This window comes from Haliotis asinina, chromosome 11, assembly GCF_037392515.1.
Source record: "Haliotis asinina isolate JCU_RB_2024 chromosome 11, JCU_Hal_asi_v2, whole genome shotgun sequence".
In the NCBI taxonomy this organism is placed as follows: domain Eukaryota; kingdom Metazoa; phylum Mollusca; class Gastropoda; order Lepetellida; family Haliotidae; genus Haliotis; species Haliotis asinina.
In genome coordinates, this window is record NC_090290.1 from 3,811,800 (window position 1) to 3,823,871 (window position 12,072).

Below are 12,072 nucleotides of genomic sequence, written 5' to 3' on the forward strand. Positions count from 1 at the left end.
TGTATACAAAGGATGTATGGGTAAGTGAACATAATCACAATTACTCTTTTGGGAGAAAAACAAAAAATGTTTAAAAAGCATTCAATAAATTTATTGCAAAAGTATGAACACAGAAACATATTTCTTCATCTTTGACCTCCAGATATACACAACATGTTACATATCATCATCATTACAACATGTACAATACTTACACACATCTATAGTCACATTCATATTTCAGGCAGTCCTCCACACGGTTCTCACAAGTTCAGGCAGTCCTCCACACGGTTCTCACAAGCACAATCTCGTTAAAATCAGACTCCTACCGACAAACTTTATGAGATGTGAAAACAAAGATATCATTTCAATCATATACCCCAAAGCATTTCCAACGTGACTGCTAACGTCCTTGACTATCACCACTGACCATCCCAAACAGAAGTCTAGCCAGACTAAGGAACTTTCCATTCTGTTCAAGATGGCAGTTGCTGCAGCACTCGGCCAATCTTCTTGTGAATTTTGTTTTTTATATGAAGAGTTTGCTGTTCGTCAGTTCGGCCATTCAGCTACAGGGGTGACTAATGTGGGAATACATAAGTACAAGGGACCCTGTATAATCCGGCATCTCAATTATCCAACAATCTATGAATTCCGACATATTTTTGGGTTCTTTCTATATTATCATCATTTAAACATTGTATTACCTGACATCTGTACATTCTGAATTCTAACACCATTTTCTGGTCCCAATGACTTTCAGTCTGTACAATCCGACATGCTCTCGCCATACTGGACTAAAATAGTCAATAAACCTGTCAATGGCTAGTTGACAACTAACGTCCTGTTATTACATGGTAATCTCTTTGACCTCTGCACTTGCTAACTGGAATACAGAATTTGTTTGTTTCCATTCGCTTTCCAAGAAAATAGCTATCATACATTATTTTTTACTATTATACTTGAGATTTGTATAGCGCCAATATCCAGTTTGCCAGTTCAACTGCTCCAGGGCGCTTTGTTTTTCCCCTGATCATTGGATGTCCGTCACAACCCAACATGCCCCAAATTATTTCATGCTCTTAGCCAATTACAATATATGGTACTGTTCGAAAAGTATTCAACCTGGGAGATACTGAATTATCAGACACAATGTATAATGTATAATCACAAATATTTTCGTGGTCCCAGTGAGAGCTGGAGAGTCCACTGTATTGCGAAAGCAAAAATCTGTTACTACATACTATTGCAACAGCAATACTCTATTTAGATTTTCTCCTTGAATTGTCTCATTTGAAATTATTTCCCGAATGAATGCATAGTTCAGTAACATATGAAATATAAACAAGCTTAAGTAGTTTCAGTAACTTGTAATAACTGACAAGAAACTTGAAACACAGATCAAGTTAGTCTAAGAGGTAAGAAGGGTGGATAACTTTAAAGCCAAGTGAACGAGTCTGATACTTCCTGTACTATGTGCGATTAGCAACGGCAATCATTTACTAACCCATCGATAGTGACATATACGATCCATGCGTGATGGTTTTTCATTTCTCCTATCACAGACTCAACAACTGCAATCTGTTAACAGGTTGATGCATTTTTACAGCCCTACTAACTATATACCTTGTGCCCCAGATGAGTATTTCCTCACACAGGTACGTCACAGAGATCGGTGGAACACCACATCAGTGTCTGCAACAACACCATCTTTAACACTATAGTCCTTTGGCTCAAAAGCAGACCGATGAATTCCAATGTAAAACTAATAATTGTTCATAATCATAATCAAAACATCATACCATCTCTGTGGTTTCTCTGTCAGAAAATCTGTCCTAAAAATACTTGAGTTGTTTCAAAATCTGTCATTAAAATATTGACACAGTTGACTATTTGTTACTAGGGAGAAGTGCAGGGAAAGGGACAGCCAGGAGCGTGAGAATGGAAGGAGACAGCACAGCGCAGGTTAATGAATAAATAACTTTCTTGGCATTTGTGCATGTGTCTCTCGAACACCTGGCCGTGCCTTTCTCTGCACTCCTCCCTCATAACAAAAAGTCAAATGTGTCAATATTTTAATGATGAGTATATCTAAAAACATCCATTCAAAGTTTTAACGCCTTATCTGTCTTTCACACCAAACATGTTAACACAATAAATTACACAGCATGACAAAGACAACGCAATATAAACACACTCTGTCTCCACTCACACAAACCTTCGACAAACATCACGTATTGAAGGCATATTTTACAGCAGTTTTATCAGCAGACGATCACAAGAAAATGGTCAGGGCTTCTCTAGACCTGTTTCCATACCTGTAATTGTCCCTGACTTTGCAGCAAAGATCAATGAAAATGTTCATATTGGAATAAAAACTGCACAATTTAGTATGCTTCAATAAATAATAATGTTGCACCTTCGTAGCCATGTCTGAGAAAAGGACAAATAAAAAAACGAAACTGGGAGGGGTTTCCTTTTCCCACCTAATAGCATTCAACATATACTGACAAAAAGACTTTGAATTGAAGGAATTCAGAACTTGAAGAAATACCAGATTAAATAAAATTAAGGCTTTTCCCCAGTTAGGCTGCCAAAGACAGTAAGCTCGGAATGCTAGTTGAAACCCTGACAATTACGTTAGTATGCATAGTTAAAATAACAGTGAGTGCAGGTCTCTGATTGGATGTAATTATATATGGTAATATGGCATGTGAAGCCTTAGAAACATTGTGGCCTCATACTGTTGTTGTAGAAGTTGTTGTCACTGTAGTTGTAGCTGTCTGTGGTTGTTGTTAATCCAGTTTGAGCGCCATGTCTTCCTCCCGCTGTTTCAGATACAAGGAGTCATCTATGATAAAACTGAAACAAAAGATAATGGTGGTGAAACCATCCCACAAAGTTGGTATACATCTGCCATAAAATATTGTCTGTCTGTCTGTCTGTCTGCACCATCCACAATATTTCATGTTCAGGTCAGCTTACGAAATACAACCACTTACAGTGAAAACTACTATTATCTGGGACAAACCCTTATTATTGAACTCCAGAGTAGGGCTTGTGTCAAGCAGACATCTACCATTTTATGAGAGTTGATTCATAATGTGATACATGTAATAAATAACTTTCCCTTACAGCCTCATTAACCTCATCGCATGTGATAAAGACCTTCAACATGGAAGAAGTTTTCCATGAAAGTTTGTACTGGGACCTCTCACTCCCACCAAAAGGAACTATGTTAGCGCAACTTAGCTAGACGAACTCACCTGTACCACAACAACCCCAGGGGGGCTGTCCCAGCATGCCACAATGCATGAGCATCCAGGGCCCACCAAAATGGCGGAAAGTCAAACAACTCGAGCAACAACAATGCATTGATTCCTACAACAACAGCTGCACATTTCCACACATAGCGTTGTTTCTTGTACGTCATGGCACACCAGATCAGCCAGCCAACCATGTTTACCGCGCCTGCAGCAATAGCACAGTCTTCATAAGTGCTCTTAGTTTATGAGGATAAGAATATGAATATAGTTAATGTAAATAATTGAAAACTATTGCAAACTGACATTTTTGCCTCAAGCTACTTGACTTGTTCATGTCAAATGCTTCTCTTATTTCAAATGAATGGCTTAAAGGTCACATGCAACCCAAAAATCAAACATTATTCAAACACAAGTATCACTTATTCATGACATATAATATACATCGCTGCTTGTGAAAAAACAAAAAAACAAAATAATAAGTGTACAATTGCGATTCAAAAGTGCAATATTTTGTCCTTGGGCTTACTTCTCTTGAAACGAAGCCCTCGGCAGACCGAACCCAGTCCTAGTGGGTGGGTATGCATAACGTCATTACGACAGTTTCTGATTGGCTGGCTCATTTGCTGATACGCTGAGGGCTCATTGTGTGTACAGAAAGATGATCTGTTTGATGGGCATTTTAGAAGTATGGCGAGTCACAAGAAAGTAAGATTCTTTATGGCTAATAACTTCTTTTATTGTACTAGATGCGTCGTTTCAGTATGGATTTATGTACAGTTGTCAAACAAAATCATACACACTAGAAGAAGTTGTTATCAATAGAGAATGTATAATAGATATGTTGGGTTTTGTAAATACATGTTCTCTGTTTCGATCCAATCAAAAATCATCTCAGTAGAGATGGTGAACTACTGCGAGACTGGAAACTGTCATTCATCCAAGTACAAAGCAGGACTTGAAACTGACAAAAGTTTGCACCAATGTCTGTCAGAGAAAAATGCCAGTCATCAGAGAAAAATGGATGTAGTTTGTTTGCAACCCATAGACATAAAAAAATGTCATGTGCACAAGTATCACACCTGTCTAATTACATAACATGGCAGAGACAGGACTCGGGTGCTCAAGTCATAAATCAATTTATTTCGTTTATGGCATGTGGCCTGATAGGTGTTAAGTTCAAATTACATGAGGTCAGTGATTCAGGCTGTGAATTGCATATTGTCTTTAGCAGGCAGGCAGGCAGACATATAGGTGTGAATAAACCAGCCATGAGTTTTCTCTGTGACAGAGGCTGCTTACCACAATCAACAAGTTTTTTTACGTAACGAGTAGATTAATTACTTGTTTGTGTACACAACCAAGATTAGACTACTGCTCACGACCTCATACTCCGGGCATGCATACTGTTTCAAGCTCCATGAACCTATTCGCTGCGCATGCGTTATGCTCATAGTGCAGCACAGCACAGCTGTTGAAACCACTTTTTCCCCCAAGCGCAGGGGGAAATTTAGTGAATCGTTTGGACTCTTCACGGGCTTTTTACAGCATGTTATTTTTTTCAACTTTATAGGCAGAATTGGCATTTTTGATGATTTGTTTCGGTAAGTGCATACCGATAGTTATCAGAATCTGCAAAGTTGTGTTTTACATTGCATGTGACCGTTAATTCAGTTTCCAGTTTTTCTACCATTATTTCTTTGTGCAAAATTATCATTTTAAACATTTTAAGTAAACAGGGTCTCATTAAGGTGCTACACATTCCCCACAAGTTTCACTGTAATAGACAAATGTTCAATTAAAAAATGAAATGCTGTAAAAGGTGACAATGCACTGTGCCAGCACCTTTCGTTACCTGGATTATATTCAGACAAAGACAACTCACCAATGCCTAAATTCATCTTCATGTTGTAACCATAGTCAAACTTGATGAAAGCCAAGTAGTAGATGTGCTGTACGTAGATCAGGAGAAGGGTCACACTGACCAAGCATGGCCGCCATTTCACTTTCGTCCCCAGAATCCTGGACAAATTTAATTATAACCGTCATTCTGCTCCTCCTCATAATCAATATCACCATCATCATTAGCATCACCATCATCATCAGCAGCGTCAACGTCACCCCATCATCATCATCATCCTCATCCTCATGATATCATCATGATATCATTATCGTCATCACATCATCATCATCACATCATCGTCGTCGTCATCATCATCATCATCATCATCATCATCATCATCATCATCATCATCATCATCATCATCATCATCATATCATCATTATCATCATCACATCATCATTATCATGATATCATCATCATCATCATCATCATCATCACCATCACCATCACCAATAAATTATCCCTTATTATCATTAATTGTCATTAGCACTCATGCTGCTGTGTACATTACTGTATCTATATATTATTACAAAACCAATAGCACATTTTTTGTACAACAGTTTAATCACTGAATTTAACGGACACAAACAATTCTTGAATTTCACATACCTGCAACTGAAGATGAACACGTTGTAAAGCACAATGGAAAAGGCAAAGAAATAGTCCATTTTCTGAAACAGACATCATTTTAATCAAAGTTTAGGAAGATGATACTATTAGTATTCAGATACAACATTTCTTAACGTCTAGTGCAAGAGTAAAAGAACTGATTTTAATTAAAGCGATCAATTATGCAAATGGTCAACACAGAGAGAGACATGTAATCGCCAGAGAACAAAATCACTGATCTTAAAGGTTCTGCTCCTGAGGCATAAAAAAACAGTCATTTGCTTGTTAAGATAAACACTAAAATGTCACATCCACAAGAAAAAAGAAGTTGTCTATCCATATAAAGTGTTTGTCTTCATTATACCAGCTTTTAAATGCCATTTCAGAATGTTAACAATTGGTAGACTTATTCATGTACTATGAGTACCCCTTAGATAATTGTAAATTGGCACAGCTAGCATGGCTGAATTATATAAAATGACTTTCAGAAAAGGGTCAAATGTCCCTTATGTTAAATTTAGGACAACCCAAGTAGTAGTTTTGTGTTCAATACCTCGGTGAAGTCAGTGTCCCTGGTATGGAAGACAGTGGACCAGGTCCATGCATTAACTGCAACCTGTAAACAATAATGAACATTTTATCCAAATTGTTAAATAATGTGAGATGTGAACTTCATGTTTTACACTAGACTCTTTGCTAAGGACATCTATGTAAATGGTGTATATTTCCTCAAGTAATTAGAAATGCATTGCAACATGTACGAAGCATGGTTGGTGAATTAGTACGACCTGTACAACACTTTTGTCAGCTGTAAACATGGCAACACTGAAACATACCTGTAGAGTGAAGTGTCAACCTACCACAGCTGCCATGTGCCAGACGTAGTATTCAGGCTAGTCACCATGGCAACGCAGTGAAGCAACTGTGGGGTGAAGTGTCAACCTACCACAACTGCCACATGCCAGACATACTACTGAGGATAGTCACCATGGCAACACAGTGAAACACCTGTATAGTGTACTGTCAACCTACTACAGCTGCCACGTGCCTGACGTAGTACTGAGGATAGTTACCATGGCAAAGCAGTGAAACATCTGTAGAGTGAAGTGGCAACCTACCACAGCTGCCCCGGTCAGACATAGTACTGAGGATAGTCACCATGACAACGCACTGAAACACCTGTAGAGTGAAGTAGCAACCTACCACAGCTGCCCTGTGCCTGATGTAGTAAGGATACTCACAATGGCAACGTAGTGGAATACCTGTAGAGTGAAGTGGCAACCTACCACAGCTGCCCCATGCCTGACGTAGTACTGAGGATAGTCACCATGACAATGCAGTGGAACACCTGTAGAGTGAAGTAGCAACCTACCACAGCTGCCCCATGCCAGACGTAGTACTGAGAATAGTCACAATGGCAACGCAGTGAAACACCTGTTGAGTGAAGCGTCAACCTACCACAGTTGCCTCTTGCCTGACGTAATAAGGACAGTAAGCATGGCAACGCAGTGAAACACCTGTATAGTGTACTGTCAACCTACCACAACTACTCCGTGCCAGACATAGTAAGGACAGTAACCATAGCAACGCCATGAAACACCTGTAAAGTGAAGTGTCAACATACCACTGCCGCCCCGTGCCAGACGTAGTAAAGAGGAGTGGACTTGGACACCTGTGAGCGGAACCTGACCAAACTCAGGTGTGACAATGCAGTGGGACACCTGTAGTTTGAAGTGGCAACCTACCACAGCTGCCCCATGCCTGACGTAGTACTGAGGATAGTCATCATGACAATGCAGTGGAACACCTGTTGAGTGAAGCGTCAACCTACCACAGTTGCCTCTTGCCTGACGTAATAAGGACAGTAAGCATGGCAACGCAGTGAAACACCTGTATAGTGTACTGTCAACCTACCACAACTGCTCTGTGCCAGACATAGTAAGGACAGTAACCATAGCAACGCCATGAAACACCTGTAAAGTGAAGTGTCAACCTACCACAGCTGCCCCGTGCCAGACGTAGTAAAGAGGAGTGGACTTGGACACCTGTGAGCGGAACCTGACCAAACCCAGGTGTGACAGTCCGTTGAGAATGGAGAAAAGAGTGGATGCAGGCTCCTGGATCCCCAGGATGCGGACAAATGGCCACTAGTAACAGAGAAACCTTAGTGTAAAAAACATATGTGACCAATGCGGTCTTTTCCATCAAAAAGTCCAAAACAATACTATTAATTACTGATACTTCAAATAATTACTTAACAATCATGGTCATATGAATAAAAACAAAATCACCAAATTACAAAAAGAATATAAGTAACTGCACTTAAATGTTCTAAACATGCTTAGGAATTTGTGTACAGATGGTAAGTGATTCTAACATCTGTATTCAGGGCTTTTTTATTCATAATATATGAGTGGGTGGTTTATCTGTTTCGCTTTGAACAGATCAGGTATTTTGAAAAATGATATGCCAATCAATTTCCAAAACCTTTCTTTTGATAATCAGCTTTAGGCATACTACATACTAGTGACATTGACTCTTAAGCAATGATTTTTTGTTTTTTTATTTGCTCCCCCCAAAATATATCCCTGCCAAATTTTATGTCACAAACATTAAAAATAACAATAGAAAGAAAAACAGATTTAGAGGTATCTGCCACATCGATTTCCATTCGCATTCTGTGCATCATGTGTCATTTAATGCTAATCGAGATAAAATGTAACTACTACGAAGTATCAATTCGAATGAGTTGCTCTTGCCAGCAGGGTATATTACAACGTATCATGCATGTAAGCATGGCACACTGAAAATAACAGAAGAGCGCTCAGCCAATCAGAAAACAACATTTAGGTGTTGCTTGCTTGAACACTGCTAAAATGCACATTAAACTAAACTCTCCCCTACCCCGCGTGGGTGAGTTTTTTTAAAACATTGCAGTAGATCTTATTCCCCCTGATTATTCTATCCTTACCTTCCCATGAAACTGTGGAACTCCACTTCCATCACGTCTAAAGGCATCGACTGTAGACCACATGCACTCATATTTACACTCATCGATGCAGTTCCAGTGCAACAACTGAAGATGATACGGCTGTTTCTGAAGAAACGCGTCAACATTTGAACAGTTTGCTGTGTAACAGTTTCTGACACACTTCTGGTGAAACCAGGATCTGTCGCCTGCAGAAGCACCTGCCAAACTGACGTACATCAATGACACGGCTACCACTGAAATAATGCTGGAATACATGGTCTAACACGCTGATCCAGGTAGAGGCTGTCGGAACTGTAGAAATTCTCGCGTTATTATTTCGCGTACTTCAAAGCAACACCATCCGCATTAAATATTTATCCAGGAAAGTCAGTTCTGAAGTTCAAAGTCATATAAAGACAAGAGGCGCACACTAATCAATACATTCACGTAGAAATCCATGCAATAGGTTTGCGAGAAATGTCATATGATGTATAGTTAGTGTTTACCGACATTGCCTATTCTCCTAATTCTAGCTATTGTTTAGCGATCTGTTCGTTCGTATACAGCGTGACAACCACTTAGCATGGGTCATAACATGTCAGCATTCTTATTTTGTAAACAGATTAGTGTTTTCCTAAACTGTATTTTGCACACGTTTGGCCGTTCGACCTGTGGAGAAAAGTCCATGTTGACAGTAACGTGCACGTTCGCTCATGGGAGTTACCTCCCTTCCAAAACAGCTTCCAAATGCTAATTTCACATCGACTATACATGCGTATCTAATATAACAGGTAAAGTTTGTTAGTGAAGTAAAATATTTGGAGAGAACAGTTATTTTGACAAACTGGGAAGATATTATTGTGTTTTTAAAACTGTGAAGACACAAGTGATCTAAATAACACGACATAGTTGTCGTGACAAAACGTGAGCCAGCAGAAATGTGAAGAGGGTGGCTGCCTGCGGGATTGTACCACAGGGAACCAGTATGTCTGGAATCAACCTAACAGTCATCATACAGCTACTGCCTAGGGGAAGTGTCAACGCATCAGCCATCCATTACAACACCATATGGCACGGGAGATAACCAACTCTCCGCGTCATCCAGTTCAGTTTTGTTCGTTTATAGTTTAACGCCGCACTCAGCAATATCCCAGACAATCTAGTGATTTATTTATTAAGACTATTACGGCTAAGATGGATCACAAGGCAGATGATTCAGCTTGAAACAGTTTATCCCGGATGCATCTACGCATTAATTATTACCTCCTTTGGCTGACTTTTTAAGCCAATCAGGTGTACACACTGGGAACTAAAATGAAGTAAAATGTCAACAAAAACATTACTCTCAAACTCTCTTGATATCCTGCACTGTAGTTGTTCAAACACAAAATATGAGTAATTTAGACCTTGACCAGTATATGAAACAGCTAGTACAGTCGCAGTGACCTTGAAAATTAAATGAAGGGCACCAAACTCTACTGGGCCCTGCACCTTCCCTAGAAGGCTTGGTGTTGAATATGAAGAAAATCCAGAGAACGGTTTTTGAGATATCTTGGTGACAAGATATAACACTACAGTCCCCTTGAACTTGAGATGAAGGTCAAGGTCACCAAACCTGACTGAGATACCTAGATATGATATGAAAAGAATCGAGTCAACGGTTCATAGGATATTCCAGTTCGTACGTATGTACGTACGTACCGGACGACCTTGAAAATTATGCGAAGGGTACCAGAATCGACTGGACCCTGCACCTTCCTTTGATGAAGCTTGGTGTTGAATGTGAATAAAATACAGTGAGCGGTTCTTGGGATATCTCGCTGACAAGTTTAACATGCAGCTTACCATGCTCAAATTTTCAAAGTGTCGCCGTGACCTTGAACATTATGCGAAGGGTAACAGAATCGACTGGGTCCTGCACCTTCCTTAGATAAAGCTTGGTGTTGAATGTGAAGAAAATACAGTGAGCAGTTCTTCAGATACCTCGCTGACAAGTTTAACATACAGCTTACATGCTCAAATTTTCAAAGTGTCGCCGTGACCTTGCAAATTACGCGAAGGGCACCAGAATCGACTGGGCCCTGCACCTTCCCTAGATAAAACTTGGTGTTGAATATGAAAATAGAGTGAACGGTTCTTCAGATATCACGCTGACAAAGTAAAGCGCTGAAGTCCCCTTGTGACCTTGAGATGAAGATCAAGGTCACCAAACCTGACTGAGATTTTTCTTTTACTGTGATAAACCTAGATAACAAGTATGAAAAGAATCTAGTCGACGGTTCTTAAGATATTACAATCCTTACGTACGTACGTACGGACGGACGGACGGACGGATCTTAATACTACAGTCACTGGCCAAAAGTGAGTTCGCAGCGGTGTGACGTCCCGGAATTTCCCGATTTTGTATCTCAGATTTAAAGCTCAATAACTTTATGAAATGAAATAGTACTCACATGAACTTTTCAGTATTTTGAGATATGACCCCGACCTCTAAGGACCTGTCGAATTCTAGCGGGAATAGTGTCGTACAGTCCCGATGTACGTGAGTGAGAGACCTCTCCATATTTCCCCGACGATCCGAATTAGGTCATCTGTGCTTCTAATCTCGTGAACTCGTCTTTTCAGGCAATATTGCAGAGTTTTCCACACATTTTCCATTACATTCAAGTCTGGACTTTGTATATCCGCCGCTTCGCGCTAAACGCGAGGAGGGGGGGGGGAGATAAAATTTGAAAGAGGAAACATTTAACCAAGAATTCTAACTGCAAACTAAAGGTGTAATTACGAAATATTACCGGGTATAACATCAGTTATGACGTGCACGTGTTTTCATTGTTTGTTTATTCGATTGCTGTTTTAAAAAGCCCCAAAAGATTAGTATTCATTTAAACACTGACTTTGGTATAATATATATGTGCGATATTTGAACATGAAAACCGGATTTCACAATGTAAATGCGCGCACATCGGATTAAATATTTTTACCTCAGTGCACATGGGTATAAATGTCATTTCCCACAAATTATTCAACAATTTCATAACACCAGACACTGCTTATTTGAACCAAAACACGAGTGGGCATGGGCATGGACTATTCTGAAACATCAAAGTAAAAACATTGGCTTGATCAGCTAATCAAATCACTTGGAATAGCTTTCAATGTATTAATACAACTACGATTTCAAATATCCACATAAACTGTTTTGTCCACGCACAAATAAATAGTTATATTTCGTCATTTGAATAAACGATTTCTGAAAGAAACTTTGACAGCTTAGTAAATCGATCTAAACTGAATTTAATCAAAAGCTTCCATGTCTGCAGGAGATGACTGCTGATAAAAATATG

At 39.5% G+C, this 12,072-nt stretch overlaps 1 protein-coding gene across 1 annotated transcript; it reads right to left on the reverse strand.

Annotated features, from left to right (window-relative positions):
• Positions 1-69: 69 nt before the first annotated feature.
• LOC137255719 (post-GPI attachment to proteins factor 3-like) lies at positions 70-9,447 on the reverse strand. The gene is made up of 7 exons (XM_067793216.1): positions 8,726-9,447; positions 7,752-7,901; positions 6,308-6,370; positions 5,755-5,816; positions 5,128-5,264; positions 3,246-3,450; positions 70-2,841 (listed from the first exon to the last, which is right to left on the reverse strand). Exons 1-7 carry the CDS (start codon positions 8,999-9,001, stop codon positions 2,775-2,777), a joined length of 960 nt encoding a protein of 319 aa, XP_067649317.1. The 5' UTR covers positions 9,002-9,447; the 3' UTR covers positions 70-2,774.
• Positions 9,448-12,072: the final 2,625 nt, after the last annotated feature.